Raw genomic sequence first — 16756 nt, 5'->3', positions numbered from 1 at the left:
TATCACAAATCACAGGGTGCATTCCTTTAATAAAAAATTTTTTTTCGTTTTGCAATAATTTCGCCCTGTACTGTCCTGTACAGCCCTGTATTCTGTAATACCGGCCAAAATTTTATAGGAAAAAGCTGTTTCTTGTAGTGGCAGTGCTGGCACATGACATTATTTTTTTTGGCTTCCAATTTCCAAAGTTCCAATTGTTAGATGGATAATTGTTCAATGTTTATATCAAACTGAAATAAATAGAAAATTGACTTGTTGTGATTGTTTGTTATTGTCACATAGGTCGTACACTCGTACCACATAGGTCGTAAACTGTAAAGCCTGGAATATTGCATAGAGAAATTTATCACTTTTGTCGTTGTTTCTGTTTCTAGTTTTTAGTCGGTATTACAGGGCGAAATTGCAAAACGAAAAAACATTTTATTCACATCCATTCTGCATTTCTGCATCCATTCTGATCAATTTGTTGACCGCGCATTTGCGCAAAAGTCGTAGAATCAAGTAAAATTTTTAAAGTATACATGTGTGCGTTACTCACACTTACAAACAATTAAAAACTTACGTACTTTTTCAGCTTTTGCGCAAATGCGCGGTCATGATGCGTCAACAAAAAATTGACGAAAGAACGCACCTCATATTCCATTCCAAAATTTCCAATCCATTCGCATTTCACATCTACGAGTCTACGACACGTGCATTGGTACATTGGTGTATTTTTTATTAATAATTTACTAACAATGAAATTAGAAGATAAAGACGAAGAGCTCAAACTATTGCTTGATTTTAAAGTCAATGATTGTAAGTAATTATAATAAAAAGGATTTATTTCAAAAGTTGAATATTTTTTTTTTTTGACACTAATAATTTAATTTGTTATTAATTATCTAGGTCCTGAAGATAATGTTATTCATTATAAAAACATACTTGGTGAATTATCAAAAAAACTCGAGCTTGATTCAATTTTTATAGCTGAAAAATCATTAGATTTTATTATTAAAGAACAAATTGTTGATAATTATGATAATTGTAAATTATGGTTAGATTTGGGAATAGCATCACTTTATGTATTTATTCAGATTAATTGGACTGGTCCAGACGTATCAAATGAATTACCAGCTTGGTGTATTAAAAAAAGTGAAGAGGCTCTTGTTGAACTATCTCTTGATGATCAGTGTAATGAAAATGTTAAAAATCTTGAATTATTATTACTTGGAAAAACAATATTTTCAAATGAAAATTTACAAAAAATATGTGTTACAACATTTTGGTGGTTATTTAGAGCAAATGTCATTCATCAACGTATACTTGAAGAAGATTCATCAATAATAATTGATGAAACTGAAAAAATAATTGATAAAATTTCTAAACAAGTTGATATATGGAATTTTACTGATGATAATTATCATAAAACTTTATTTAACATTGAAGTATCACAATTTTGGTTATTGTACAGAAGAGTACAGAATGTTGAGACAAGTTTAAAAGACTGTGAGTCATCAAGTAAATTAATAATTGAATTAAATAGTGCAATGGGAAAACGTACAAAATATCAAATAAATGAAAAACCACAATTATTTTTATTAATTAAAAATGAAAAAACTAATTATGATTTTATATCATGTCCAAAACTTCCAAAATCAGTTAATTTAAATGATGATTTACGTCTTGAAAATATACATTTTTCTGATGATGTTGAAAGACCAAAACTTGGAACAATTGAAGAAGCAATTGTCTTAACAAAATGTGTATATTTACAAATATATCAACCACATGATAAATTAACAGAAGAAGAATTAATGCCATATCTAAATACAATTATTGAAAATACAAAAAATTGGTCAATTAAAATGGAAGCATTAAGAAGAAGATGTTTATTAGAAATGCGTGATAAAAGAACAGTTGAACGTGCATTATCACAATCAGAACATTTACTTGGACAATACAATGAAACAAGTCCAAATGTTGGACATAGAAGTTATCAAATATTTTCAAGTGGTATGAAACCAATATGGTATTTTAAAGAAATTTTAGCTGATTCAATGTTAAATTTAGGAATGGTTAAGGGTGCATTAAAACTTTATCTTGAACTTCGTCAATGGGAACAAGTTATTGTTTGTTATACATTATTAGATTTACGTCACAAAGCTGCTGAAATAATACGTCAAGAATTGAATAAAAATGAAACAGTTAAATTATGGTGTCTTCTTGGTGATGCTGAACAAAATACAAAACATTATGAAACAGCATGGAAATTATCAAATGAAAAAAGTAGTCGTGTACAACGTCATTGGGGTTTCTATTATTTTTCAAAACAAAACTATCCAGAAGCAATACCACATCTTAAACTATCTGCTGATTTAAATAATATACAAGAAAATGTATGGATACGTCTTGGTTTTGCATCTCTTCAAGTTGAAAATTGGAATCTTGCAGCAACATCATACAGACGTTATTGTGCACTTGAACAAACAAATTTTGAAGCATGGAATAATCTTGCAAAAGCATATATTAAACTTGGTGACAAACCAAGAGCATGGCGTTCATTACAAGATGCGGTCAAGTGTAATTATGATAAGTGGGAAATATGGGATAATTTGATGGTTGTTAGTATTGATCTTGGTTATTTTTCAGAGGTGTTAAGATGTTATCATCGTATACTTGACCTAAAAGGTAAACATGTTGATATACAAGTACTTGAAATATTAACAAAATCAATTATTAAAAATGTTAAATGTAAAGATTCTGATGGTAATGTTGAAAATTCAATGAAATATTTACTAAAATCATTAGAATTTTATGGTAGATTAACATCATTGGTGCATAATGATCCAGATATATGGAGATTTTATGCTGAATTAACATTATTACAAAATACTGATGTTAATTATCAAAAAGCAGCACAATATTTACAGAGAGCATATCGTGCATCAGTTGCTGATCCAAGATGGTATCAAAATATACAAAGTACTAAAATTGTTTTAGAACTATGTGACAGTCTTGCTGATACGTGTTTAACTTGCTCAATTAAAACAACACAAGATACACAAATACGATCAATACTTGGTAGTGCAAAATTATCATTACAGTCTGTTATTACAAAAGTTAAACAGGAAGATTTAATTAACAATGAAGATGTCAATATTTTACTTGATAAATTGGAAAATAAATTTAAAATTATTACGGAAAAAATTGATAATGTTAATCAAGTATTGAATTGATTCAAAATAATATTTTTTAACAAATACATCAAGTTATTTTTCTTTTTTTTTCTTTTTATATATCGAAACATTTTGATATTAATTAATGATATTTTCATAAACAAAATGAATAATGTAAAATATGATAATTCATTTCATCACTTGTTAAATTGAATTTTAATAAATTATAATATTTTACAATACTTTTTTTTTATATTTACAATTTTTCATGTCACATAAAATTTGCCTAAGGCATATATATATGACCTGTCCAAAAAAAAAGAATTTTTTTTTTTGTACCCTCCTGAGGTCTAAATTTGTTCTTTATGATGACACAAAAAAAAAAAAGGAAAAAAATTTTTTTTTAGGATTTTTTTTTGAGCCTGCTCATCGGGTTTTTGTATTTCCCATTTGATTAACACGCGCGCGTATGGCTGTATATCTTTGACTTTGCATAACTCAGTCAGTTTTAATCCTAGAAAGTTGATATTAGTCTCATTTTTTAGCTCATAAAAATACCTTTAAATTGTCACTGTACATTTTTTTGTACTGTTAATAGTTTTGTTTTAAGAAAACCTCAAAAATCATGACTTTATAGGTATATGCAATTTAACTTGTAAACGTATTTTATTATTATTATTAGTAAGGTAAGTATTATTATTCGAAAGTATAAAATTGTTGAGCTTGATAAAGAAAAAAATTTTTATGTTAAATAAAATATGTTTAGCTGTTAAATTGCAAATCATGATTTTCAAGCTTTTTTTGAGACGAAAAAAAAAAAACAGTACAAAAAAAATGTACAGTGATAATTTGAAGGTATTTTCATAAGCTACAAAATGAGACTAATATCAACTTTCTAGGATTAAAACTGACTGAGTTATGCAAAGTCAAAAATATACAGCCATACGCGCGCGTGTTAATCAAATAGGAAATACAAAAACCCGATGAGCAGGCTCAAAAAAAATCCTAAAAAAAAAATTTTTTTATTTTTTTTTTTGTGTCATCATAAAGAACAAATTTAGACCTCAGGAGGGTACAAAAAAAAAAATTCTTTTTTTTTGGACAGGTCTAATATATATATATAAATATACACATTTTTTTTATACCCTTGGAAAAATTTTACAAAGAAATAGAAAATAAAAATTTAAAATGGTAATTTTATCAAGGTGAGACTCAAGTATTTCTTTAAATAATCTTTTTTTTTTTTTCTTTTTTTTTTGTGTCTATGCAGTGATGAAAAAAAAAACATATCCAGATCGATATGGTAAAAATACAAATTTTTTCCTTACTGTGCATCTTAAAGACTTGTCGCTTCAACAAAGACTATTCATTTGAACTTTTGTATCGCAATTAAATAAAAAATAAAATGAAAAGAAAAAACCAAATTACGTAAGAAAATATTTTAATTATCATAATTAATTTTTAAAAGGAAAAAACAAACTTTAATAACAAGTATACATACACATAAATTATTTTTTTTATTTTTTAAAAACCGTTGAAGAAACAGGAAAAGACTAAAATGATTTTTATCCTTATTGTTGTTTTATTTGAAAATATTGACACGAGTTGTAAAAGCCATGTACTTTTTTTTTGTAAATCTTTAAAACCGATTTAGTTCAATGATATGATGCTCGATGTATTTGAGCTCATAAAAGCATGAAATAAGTTTTTCTATAAGTTCATACAATTTTTTTTTCTATTTTCATATACATAAGACGAAAATATTAAAGTGAAATAAAAACTTGAAATAATAATAACAAAACAATATTATTCATTTGAAATATTTTGTAAAATAAATGTGCAATAAATACTTGAAAAAAATACTTGTCAATATTGTTATCAAGTATGTCTTGAATATTTCAAATGTTTTAATTATACATACACTTGAAAAAAGTATAAAAAAAATACTTGATGACTATAAAATGTTGATACTTGATGAGTATTTGCAAATGTTATGTAGCTTGAAATTTTTGTTTTTTTTATTTTATTTTTAAACAAAAAAAGAGCATGAGAATGGTAAAAAATATTTAAAAAAACAAATACACTCATACTGTTAGTGAAACATTTGAAAAAAATTTTACGACTCTTCATCATTGGCCTCTAGCTGCACAACAATATTTTACAAAAAAACAAACAAACAAAACAAATAAAATGTTTAAACAAAAATCATAAAATTATTAATGAAACTAAAATGATAATAAAAAATAACCAAATAATAAATGAGTTATTATTGTTTATAGAGCTTACTCCAAATAATAAATAAATACATTGGACGAAATAATTTTTTTTTAAAGTTTAGAAAAACATAAAATTTTATTGGGAAAATTTTAATATACACTATAAAATATTTTCAATAATAATAAAATTGAATTTTTAATTAACAAGTTATGATAAATTGAGTTAATAAAAAATTATGGGAGAAAAATAGTCATACGCATGCGTGGCATTCCTTGCATTAGTATCCGTAAGACCCTTATAGTCCCAACTCTCTTAACATAAGATCATCGATTTTAATTTTTAACTCCCAAGAACTGTCAACTGACCTTTCACTGCCGTTTTGAGACTAGATTAGTCTTTAATCTCTTTAATCTCTGATTGTGTCACCAGTTGATCTTCTATTTTTTCATATAAATCTAGCTTCACATTTGGGCCTTAAATTTAGTAATTTAGTAATTGAACTAAACTATAATTAAAAAATTCATTTCGTTTTGTTTGACGAAGTTTAATGTAAGGAAATCATATTTATTTACTAAGCCGAAATCAAGTTCAAGGTCTTATTTGGAAATATGATTAACATTGTAAATTTGTTAATTTTTTTAACATTATCAATTTTATCAATCGCACGTTTGACTTATCATTTTAGGCCATAAAATCTCCCTTCAATCTTTGTGATCAATTTTGTCTCTACATCTGTCTACTGACTTATCTGATGTAACCCAAACAAGAAAAAAAAAAAAAAAATGTTTGGATACTCAAAAAATAATAAGAATAATAATTTAAAAAAAAAAAATAAATACTGATAAAATATTTAAAAATGGAACATATAAAATAACAAATTAACGAAATAATAAAAATATATATTTTTTTTTTTTTGTAGCTAGACAAATCAAAGTTCATCACGCCACTTTTCCTTAAACAATTATGTTAAATGATCTGTGAAAAATATTAAAGTAATACTGAGAAATGAAACAACAGTGGGGAATCAATAATAATATACTGAAAAGAAGTGGAATAACTATTTGTCAGCGACAAATTCATTGGTCAGTAAATTTTTATCAGTGTCGATAATACTGGTTGTACGTGAGGAACATCATACGAGATAAATAGATAGTCAATACCATATTCATTTAAATGTTAACGTCAGACTAAAAAATTTATTCAGTAGCATATTGAACGATGGATAAACCAAAAGAGATTAACAATGCTAATTCCATTGAATCTACCAAGACAATACTCAATACTATAAATCATTCATTAATTGTTTTAACTCTTGGTTACATTATATATCTGATTAATTTTACATTTTCAAAAATTAATATTCACGTTTTGTGTTGTACAATTGGGGTAAGTCAAGGAAAAAAAAAATATAATTATTTTTATATTAAAAAAATCTTATTTAAAACAAATAAATATTTATTGTTTTTTATTTTCTTTCAGTATGTGTTGTTAATGTCTGAATCTTTGATGGTTTTAACAAATGAAAATATATGGTCACGTAAAATAACGAATTATCGTAATCGTTCACATTTTCATTGGGTGCTTCAAGCACTTGGTGCAATTATTAGTATTAGTGGAGTTGTTATTGAATACATAGGTAGAAATGAAAAAAATAAACCACATTTAAGTTCAATTCATTCAATTGTTGGTTTTATATCAATCATTATAATGTGCATAATGTGTTTATCTGGTGCAACAATGTTTTATACAATGAAATTAAAAAAATTATTACGTCCAGTTGTTATTAAGTTTATTCATGAACTACTTGGTATAACATGTTTCACACTTGGTATGATTGCTGAGTGTTATGGTTTTAATAAAAGCTGGATGAGATATAAAGCCGGTGATTATATTGCTGTACTTGCTATTATTTTAGTTATAATAATAACTTCAATATGTATCATGCGACCAATTAAATCACTTTTACGTAATTTTTTTGTTGTCATCAGACAAAATTAATGTTTATTAATTTTTTTTTTTATATATGTATAATAAAAAGTTTAATAATTTTTATTAACCAACATTATAAATGTTTTTAATTATTTTTTTTTTCTCCATATTTTAATTTTATTATTTTTAGCTTTTAATTATTATTTTATAATTTATTCACAAAAGAAAAAAAAAAATATATATATATACTTTCATTATTATTATTATTTAATATTTTTTACATTTTTCATTTATCAGGAAATATGTCAAGTAGATTTATCACTTCATTCGTCATGTATTTTATTTATTTACTTTGTTTTTTTTTTTTTTTTTTTTATGGAATCAACAAACATAAATAATTTATTCATTCATTTTCATTCATCATAAATGTACAGGGTATTTTTTATTTTTTATTTTTTTGAATATACAATTTACAAGAATATTTATGTTATTTACAGTTGAATAATTTGAAGTAAAATAATAAATATAACAATGATAAAAATTTTTGATTTTTTATAATAAATTGTAGCATGATTGAATGAATGTCTTGCTGCTGGATTTTCACCATTAAATATATAAATAACAGTACTAGCTGGTGATGCATTACTTGGTTCACATGTATAATTACCACTATGACGAGTTGATGCTTTTGGTACTTCAAGCCAACTTTCCCGTGCAATAAGATCAGTGCTGACATTAACACCTTGATCAATATCATAATTAATCATACGATAATTATGATACCAAAATAAATAGGACGGTGTTTCAGTTGATTTTTTAATCATACAATGAAGTTGTAATGTACTTCCTGGACGTACATATTTTTCTGGTGGTCCAACAATCTCTGCTCTAGCCTCTGTGATTTTATTTCGTTTTTTATTTTTTTTTTTTTCAACAATTAAATATCGTTAATGTAATGTTAAAAGATTGTGAGTGCCAAAAAAAAAAAAAAATGTATATTTTTGTAAAGTCAAATAGACAAAAGATAAAAAACAGTGTGAATAATAAATTAACATTTGTTCTAAATGTTAAATTTAAAAAACATAAATTTACCTGGAAAATGTGACACTAACGCTCTTTTAAAATTGCAACAACAACAACATCTTATTCATTCAAGATATTTTGTGTTATTTTAATATTTTTGATGTTACTTAAAGTGTATAGTTAGAAACAATAATTATTAATAGATATTTTTGCTTACCGACGACCTCGAGAAACAGAAATATACTTGTGGGTGGATGGGTTGATACTTGGCACTCATACATCCCAGCATCACGTGATTGAACATACTTAATTTGAAGGGTCCAATCTTCACTGTGATGAAAATGCTTCGCTTGAAAACGCTCATCACTTGCATAAGTTGTCAAACCAACTGTCAACAGTTGATGTTGAATATTCTTTCGTCTTATCCAACTGACCTGATGATTGTTAATTGAAGTTTTATTTATATCAATAAAATTTGTATCATTTGATTTTATAAAAAAAGCTACTAACAAACAAATTATTTAAATTTTCAATTACAAAAATAATAATAATGTTACGTTTCAATTACCTATTGACTTGGTAATTGTTATTTTAACATTTAAATCAAATTAACTATTCATCAGATAAATATTATCATAGTTTAATTTTATGGAAATTTTAATACGCATTGATTATTTCAAGAGTTGACAAAATTTTACCCACATTTAAAATTATTTTTTTTAATCAAACATTGACGATTTTAATTAGTTCATATCAAGATTCAAGTAGGATTTAAAATAACTTTTTTTTTTATTTTAACAAATATGTTTTGATGAGTCATATTAACAAACTTATAAAGTTGGGAATTGCATATATTTGTACATTTATAGAGTTTTAATGAAGTGGTAGTTGCGATTTTCATATCGTTTATCTATTTAGAAACAAGTTAAATACTGCTATATAAATAAATTTTTCAATGATGATTACACTGAAATTAGATAATAAAATTATTTTTTATTATATCATTGAGCTAGAGTCAGAAAGGCGTAAGTTTTGTTGAAGAAAGAAAAAATATTTTTTTTTTAATCAAAAAAGCTGTTTTAAATGTTTTGTTTTTTTTTTATAAAAAAGGCATTTACCTTAGGTGCGTAAACCTAGCCTGTATAAATCCTAGAAAATTTTTGAAAATTTTTTTTTTTTGTGTCAAAGATCAAAACGTGGGCTAATTTGTATCGATACGAACAGAATTTGTATAGGTATTTTTGAGGTACAAATTCTGAGCTTGGTGGTACAAATTAAAGCACAACCTCTTCTCTTTAGAAAAAAAAAGTATCGAAATATGTCAACTTTTAAAGCAAATATGCAATTGTTAATTAACATTTTGGAGTAAATAATTTTTTTTTGTTGTTATTTTTCAGGTACAAATTCCAGACTTGCAGGTGGTACAAATTATTACAAATTATTCTGCGTCTGTAGAAATTTTTTTCCCCTCAGTCAACACTCATCTAGAAAAAAAAAAAGATTTTCCACCCTTTCTCCACCTTTTAATTTTGAGGTACTAATTAAAACAATTGCGGTACAAAATAGTACAAGTCAAGACGCTTCTAATGAGTATCCTATAGAAAATTCTTCTATATAGGACTTATGCAGGCTAGGTTCACGTACCTATTTACTTTTTTTACTTTTAACGACTTATAGAAAAGTAGTCTTTGTTGTTATTACAAAATTAATAATTAATTTTACAAGAACATAAGTTCCTTATACACGTACTTTTATTATATAATTGTTTTTTGTTTTTTTTTAAATGATTATAAAACAATTTACCTCATAAAATTGGACATATACCTACGTCTTTTTGGCTTGAAAAAATAGTTTTATAAAAAATGAAATTTACACCCTTTTAACTCTACCTTAATGGTATTATTAATAATTATTTATGTAAATTTAAAAATGAAAATAATATCTCAACTTTTATTTTTTACTTTTTTATGTTTTTTTGACACAAAATGTTAAAATATATATTAAATTAATGTTAATTTAAAATATCTATAATAATATTTTGTTTTTTTTTTTTTATAAATATTCAAACAACCGTTTAATAAATAAATTTAAATAATAAAAAAATTATTTACTGTTCCTTCTCCAATATTATAAGCAACACATGGTAATAACGCTGTTGATCCTGACTGTGCAAATATGATTGTTGAATTTTTAGTACCAAAATTCATATTTATAATTGATGATGGATCAGTATTCATTGATTTTATAGTTGTATCATCATCAATAACATTATTGACGAGTGTCCGTCGGTTGATCATTTCTCCAGTCACGCACATTGATGGACATCCTGTCACACGATAAACCATTTAATAATCTATCAAACTATATTTTCAAATTTCAATTCAACATAATTTCTCATCAACTCTTGTGTATATATATAAAATAAGTATTACATTATCTTTATTGATTATTAATTATTCATTTTAAAAAGTTGATAATTACATGTTAAGTAAAATTTTATATTTTAGGTCATTAATTGTTATGAATTACGTTGAAGCGATATTTATAGTCAGATTTTGTGTTTACAATTATTTTGTTCATGGAAATTCTTTTTTAATTGAATATAGTTATTTAATATGTGTACTGATTAATTCGATAAATTTTAATAATTAATTTTAAAGAATGATAACAAAAAATAAAATTTTTACATTTTTAAATTTTATTATGTTTTTTTTTCAAAGTTTGTCATCGAAATTTATCAATCTAACTACTTATAGCTGTTGTTTCAAAAATTCAAAATTCATTCCTACGTTTATGAATTAACTTTTTCGACTGATTTTTTTTTTACACCAAGTCAGTTCAAATAATGACTTGTTCATCTGATAAATTTCAATAATTTATCTTGATGAATAATAATAAAAAAAAAAAAATGTTTGTATGAAATAGTATAATAATTCGATTTTTTGATTATTAATTTTTTGTTGTTATTCTTAACGGTATAAGATATTAAAAATTTATCTTATAAATGAGTTGTTATTTTAATTGACCAGTTGCAAAAAATTAATCGAAAATGTATATTTGTAAAAGTAGAAACGAATTATCAATTCATAATTTTTGTTTTTTTTTTTTTTTTGGCATCACGGTTCACGATATGTGTCATTACGCGCTGACTTCCTACATTTAACAGACCATGATTGCAAAAAAAATAAAAGATTATAAATTCAAAATTCATTCCTATGTTTAAAAATAAACATTTTCATGTTTTTTTTCCATCAGGTCAGTTAAAATGCAAACTTATTTATGTAATAAATTTGGATAATTATAACCTTGTATAGAATAACAACAAAAAATAAATAAAAACTTGAACCTGAAAAAAGTTGATAATTAATTAATAGTTGTCGATATTTTAACGTTATTCTAAGGAACCAACTTTCGAAATTCATTCGAAATTCATAAAGTTTCTATGTTGACTGGCCCATTGTAAAAAAAATCAGTTCAAAACTTCCAATCTGTAAACGTAGGACTTATTTATTTGTATCATTTGTAATTTTTTAAAAATTATTCCTGCCATCATTTTTTGTAGAGTACCGGTAAACACAAAGGAGTACCAGTAATGTACAACTAGTTACCGGTATTTTGTTATCAGGTCATTTGTTACCATTCCGTCTAAAACCCATCGTAGAGAAAACTTTTTTGGCATCTTTTTAATATCAATAAAGAAAAAAGTAATTATCCTTTCAACTAGAAAACAAAATAAACCATGTGAGTCATTGAAAATCATGCTTAGTCCTGACTCAGCTTTCTACTCAATTGTTCAGTAAATAACCCCTCGATAAATAATAATAATAAAAAGAAAAAACAATAATATAAAATAAACAACCGCAATAATCATAAAATATATAAAAAATTACTCACCAGTTTCAATGGCAACGTTTAGTACCAAAGAAATCAACAAAATCAGCATTGTTTTTATTAATTTTTTAAATTAATAAAAATAACAATATCAGTTTCCATTTTATTATAAACAAAATTAATATATTTTTCAACTAATTAATCAACTTCTGAAAACAATGAGAAATAAATTTATATTAATATTATAAAAAAAAAAAAAAAAGATATTTTACGATGAAATAAACGCCATGTATATCATCGAACGAAAAAAAAAAAAAAAAAAAAAAAAACAGAAAATAGTATATCGCTTCAGGGAGTATGTAATATGAGCAACGTCTTGAAATATTGTCCAATTATTTTAAAAGTTATACAAAGTCATTTATTACACCCTATCACTGACAACAACAACCACTTTCCTTTCAACACCCTCAAAATAATCCTTCCTATTTAAAAAATAAAATTGTATAATTTTTTTTTCTTTTTCTTCCCCACAAATTAAGCGATTATTTATCATCAATAAATTAATACAATTGAAGAACAAAAATAAAAAACAAATTTCATATACCTACTTAATCTATCTGAAAAAAAAAAAGAAATCTCTACATGTTTCCCCTATCCAATTATGTATATATATATATGTATATATTTAATACGGACAATAAAAAGAGCGATTAAACTGGTATTATTATACTCTTCCAAATAAAAAAAATTGCTTATGATATTTAACCAGTTCTTGTTAACTTTTTATAGCTCAAATTTTTAACCAACTTGTATGGCTTTTAAGTACTTTTTAAATGTCTATAAAATTTTAAAAAATTAGGTACAATAATTACAATATATATATATATATATATATAAACAATCCCATTTTTTAAAATAATGTTAAATTAATTTTATAGAATATATATTTTGATAAATTCAAAAGCTTTTTATGCTCGAGGTAATTTTGTTTTTTTTTTATAGCTTTTTACGCCCGTTTTTATCCCTAAAGGTTTTATTGGTTTAGGGATAGTATCCTTATTGTCTTTGAAAGTATTTTATCACTTTAAGATAATATATTTTGTATAATTTGAATATAAAAAATACAAATAAATATAAATAAACAAATAAAAGATGTGATTAACAAGAGTATTGTTAATCATATGATTAATTTTACTATAATCATTTTAAAATTAATTTAAAACTATTTTTCGATAATTTAAATGATCCCTTAATTAATGTTCTTCTATATTCCCAATTGGTCAAATTTTATAGGCCCACCCTCGCCCCAAATAACACCAGCTGATTTGTCATATTATTAAACAACACTTATAATTTATATATTAAAAATTAGTTTTTTTTTTTTTTACTAACAAAATTCATGATGAATTGTTTGAATAATCAAAAATCAACTGTTGATGTTTTTTTTTTTTTTTTTTTTAATTTTAATTTTCTAAACACTTGTGAAATAAATTTGAAAAAAACATTTTTTTTCGAGTATTTAAAATATTATTAAATATATATTTTTGAGTTGTTTATATAATTTTATTGTGGGCGTTTTGAGGTTTTAATACCGGCACACAAGCTGGTTGATTAAGTTTTTTTTTTTATAAAACGGGTTATCACAACGACAACTCTTGTAGTCTTGTGTCCTACTGCTTGACTGTACTTTCAATAGCCTCGCAGCCACCCAACGACCCACCCTGTACCCCTCCAGGCGAATCATTTGGTTGCTGCTGGGTTCAGAGGGTGAGCCAAAAACAGACAGCGCTTGCGTATTGCTTTTTATATTTTTTTCTCTCATATTTTCTTCATATTTTTTCAACCAATTTATTCCCATTGCCTTTATTTTCTCTCCTTTTATTTATTTATTTTTTTTTTTTCATACCACAAAACGCGCGTAATTTCTCCTTTTTTTTTTTTTTTTTGCTCATTTTTTGTTTTTCTTTTTTGAACATTTAAGCATTAGATGGAAAATTTGTTTCTCAAAAGAATTTCATTGCAAATAGACCACTTGATAATTTTTTTTTTTTAATTCTTCTTCACGTGGAAATTGAATTGCTACGATGAGAAAAATAACACAAAAAAAGAAAAAAAAAAAAAAATAGAAAAAGAGATCAGGAGGATTAATTGCAAGAGTAGTTTGAGAGTGTGTAAAATAAAATTTCCAATGAGGTATCCGAGGACTCGTTTTCCTTGATTAGATTTTCTACATCTTATCAAATTTATTGTCAATTGATTTTACTTTCCAACTTCATTATATTATATTTTTTTTTCTTTTTCAAATATCATCAGGAAATAATTGCAATGTTTAACGTTTAATGGACTATTTTCTCTTTTTTACAAATAAATTAAGAAATGAAAAAAAATAAACTAAATTAAATTAGTAACTTGATATATAATTTCAATTAAAAAGTGAAATAAATTGAGTAAGTATTTTAAATTTTTAAATTAAAATGATATATTAAATTTATGATAATAATGAATTTAAATTTTTATAAATGATTTTATTACGAGATACTTGATGTCATTAAAATTTTGGAGAAAATAATTATAAGATTGAAATAGATATTTTGTAATTGCGTGAGTATAAAGAGTTAATATGTATTTAAGGACATTGAATGAACTATCAACATCATCATCACACACATTTGGGTGTTTACCACAGGCGTTTTATTTATAATTATGTAATTATGTTATAAATATAATACGCAAGCGCAAGTCATCAAGTTGCCTGGAAGGAAAATTAAACCCCACCCTGATAAAAGCTCTCATGTCAAACGTTTGTTATGGCTGAACGAACATGCATTTATGACCTAAATATTCTTGCTTTTTCATTTAATAATTTTTTTCTTTTTTTTCTAACTTAAAAAATATATCATATGCTTTTGTAAAATAATAAAAATTTTAATTAATGAAGTTGAAAAAAGAGAAAAAATATCTGAAGCCTTACGATCGCTTGTGAATCATAAAAAAATAAGAAAATGAAAAAATTTATTTTAATGAAACACTTTTTAAAATTTATATAAAAGAAAAAATAAAAAGTATTTTTTTTTTTTTATGAAATATATGTAGTATATACTTGTGGGTGAATGTTAAAAATGAAAAAGCCATTATTATTATTTCAAATATAATAGAGTATAATTAATTTTCAATAGTTTCGAAAATTTATACGATTTTAATTTTGAATAAACAAGTTTAAATAAGACGACTAATATGTTCAAATCGCAAATTTAACGATGATAATTTTGTATATTTTTATAAATCACTTCTGACACCTTCACCGGGTCCAGGTGGTGGGGCTGTTAGTGATGTTAAACCACCAGATGGATCAGCAGCAAAACGAGTTTTTGTCTGTGGACCAGGTGTTGGTCTATCACCAGATTTTAATTTATTAATAATAGCTTTAGTTGTATCAGCAGTCAAATCTTCCTGTAATTATTAATTAATAAATTTTTCATTAGTTATTGATAGTTTATTAATTTAAATATAAATAATAAATATCTTACGTAGTAATCATCATTGACTTGAAGCATAGGTGCATTTGCACATGCACCAAGGCACTCAACTTCAGATATAGTAAATAATTTATCATCAGATGTACCACCCACTTTACAATTTGTTGCTTCTTCAACAGCTTTAAGAATTGAATCAGAATCTCGTAGCCAGCATGGTGTACATGTACAAATTTGTACATGATATTTACCCATTGGTCTTCTATTAAACATTGTATAAAATGTTGCAACTTCATATACTCTCATATTTGAAACACCAATTATTTCAGCAACTTTGTGCATTGCAGAAATAGGCAACCATCCATGTTGACGTTGTGCCAAATCTAGTAGTGGCATCATTGCTCCTCGTTTATGTCCTTCTGGATATATTGCAAGTATTGCTTCAATTCTTTTTTTATTGGCATCATTAAAATCAAATGGAATATTTGGATTATCTTGTTCACTATCTCTGTGCTATTATATTTAAATAAATAATTACTATTTTTTTATACTTGTTGTTTGTTTGTTTTTGTTTTGTTATTATTGATAATGTTTTGTTTTTTCAACTTACGACAAATAGATGATCAGATGATTGACTTGCTGATACATGCAGCTGTCTGATGTTCTTGAGAACCTGTCAAGAGACAATTTACATTTACATTTTGTTAACAACAAATACTTGTAATATGTAATTTATTTGAATTACATAAGTTTAGGTTATGTTTTATTGTTAAATCAAATTAATATTATTAACTTGGGTATACATACCGTTGAACTACACTTTTTTCCAATAGTTGCAAGCATTTTTAAAATTTAATTTCTACTAGTTTAAATACTTTTATGTTCAACTTTTTTATATATCTGTTTTAACCAAACAGTTTTTGTTGGATTAAAATTATTCAATATTCACAAACACAATCCAACACAATCGCTAGCCGAGTAGCCGTCAGTGGAACAACAACAAGTCAGCTGACGGTTTTAAACGAAACGACTGCGCATGTTTTCTATTTTTTATTAGTATATACCAGAGAGAAGACTTCTCTCTATATATAGACTTCTCTCTCTATATACAGAAGTCTTCTCTCT

At 24.9% G+C, this 16756-nt stretch overlaps 4 protein-coding genes and 1 pseudogene across 4 annotated transcripts; 2 read left to right on the top strand and 3 right to left on the bottom strand.

Annotated features, from left to right (window-relative positions):
• LOC122850946 overlaps positions 1–16756 on the bottom strand; it is a 220743-nt pseudogene that overhangs the window by 73581 nt on the left and 130406 nt on the right.
• On the top strand, positions 658–3549 carry LOC122852073 (tetratricopeptide repeat protein 27). Its single transcript, XM_044151648.1, has 2 exons — positions 658–798; positions 889–3549. Exons 1-2 carry the CDS (start codon positions 738–740, stop codon positions 3216–3218), a joined length of 2391 nt encoding a protein of 796 aa, XP_044007583.1. The 5' UTR covers positions 658–737; the 3' UTR covers positions 3219–3549.
• Positions 6343–7540, top strand: LOC122852121 (transmembrane reductase CYB561D2-like). Its single transcript, XM_044151734.1, has 2 exons — positions 6343–6761; positions 6855–7540. The coding sequence occupies exons 1-2, from the start codon at positions 6594–6596 to the stop codon at positions 7371–7373; spliced, it is 687 nt and encodes a 228-aa protein (XP_044007669.1). The 5' UTR covers positions 6343–6593; the 3' UTR covers positions 7374–7540.
• Positions 7655–12383, bottom strand: LOC122852110. The gene is made up of 4 exons (XM_044151717.1): positions 12222–12383; positions 10439–10653; positions 8545–8761; positions 7655–8199 (listed from the first exon to the last, which is right to left on the bottom strand). Exons 1-4 carry the CDS (start codon positions 12268–12270, stop codon positions 7796–7798), a joined length of 885 nt encoding a protein of 294 aa, XP_044007652.1. The 5' UTR covers positions 12271–12383; the 3' UTR covers positions 7655–7795.
• On the bottom strand, positions 14093–16672 carry LOC122852117 (NADH dehydrogenase [ubiquinone] flavoprotein 2, mitochondrial). The gene is made up of 4 exons (XM_044151726.1): positions 16439–16672; positions 16242–16304; positions 15686–16144; positions 14093–15608 (listed from the first exon to the last, which is right to left on the bottom strand). The coding sequence occupies exons 1-4, from the start codon at positions 16472–16474 to the stop codon at positions 15435–15437; spliced, it is 732 nt and encodes a 243-aa protein (XP_044007661.1). The 5' UTR covers positions 16475–16672; the 3' UTR covers positions 14093–15434.

This window comes from Aphidius gifuensis, linkage group LG3 (assembly GCF_014905175.1).
Source record: "Aphidius gifuensis isolate YNYX2018 linkage group LG3, ASM1490517v1, whole genome shotgun sequence".
Lineage (NCBI taxonomy): Eukaryota > Metazoa > Arthropoda > Insecta > Hymenoptera > Braconidae > Aphidius > Aphidius gifuensis.
This window is presented reverse-complemented; position numbering and strand designations above follow the sequence as displayed.

Excerpts from the sequence above, each read along its gene's own strand:
- LOC122852073 (XM_044151648.1), top strand. The coding sequence starts at position 738 with ATGAAATTAGAAGATAAAGACGAAGAGCTCAAACTATTGCTTGATTTT. Across the intron at positions 799-888 it reads TGATTTTAAAGTCAATGATT|GTCCTGAAGATAATGTTATT; the intron begins GTAAGTAATTAT and ends TTAATTATCTAG.
- LOC122852121 (XM_044151734.1), top strand. The coding sequence starts at position 6,594 with ATGGATAAACCAAAAGAGATTAACAATGCTAATTCCATTGAATCTACC. Across the intron at positions 6,762-6,854 it reads TTTTGTGTTGTACAATTGGG|TATGTGTTGTTAATGTCTGA; the intron begins GTAAGTCAAGGA and ends ATTTTCTTTCAG.
- LOC122852110 (XM_044151717.1), bottom strand. The coding sequence starts at position 12,270 with ATGCTGATTTTGTTGATTTCTTTGGTACTAAACGTTGCCATTGAAACT. Across the intron at positions 10,654-12,221 it reads AAACGTTGCCATTGAAACTG|GATGTCCATCAATGTGCGTG; the intron begins GTGAGTAATTTT and ends ATCGTGTGACAG. Across the intron at positions 8,200-8,544 it reads TCTGTTTCTCGAGGTCGTCG|AGGCTAGAGCAGAGATTGTT; the intron begins GTAAGCAAAAAT and ends ATAAAATCACAG.
- LOC122852117 (XM_044151726.1), bottom strand. The coding sequence starts at position 16,474 with ATGCTTGCAACTATTGGAAAAAAGTGTAGTTCAACG. Across the intron at positions 16,305-16,438 it reads GAAAAAAGTGTAGTTCAACG|GTTCTCAAGAACATCAGACA; the intron begins GTATGTATACCC and ends GTCTCTTGACAG. Across the intron at positions 15,609-15,685 it reads AAGTCAATGATGATTACTAC|GAAGATTTGACTGCTGATAC; the intron begins GTAAGATATTTA and ends TAATAATTACAG.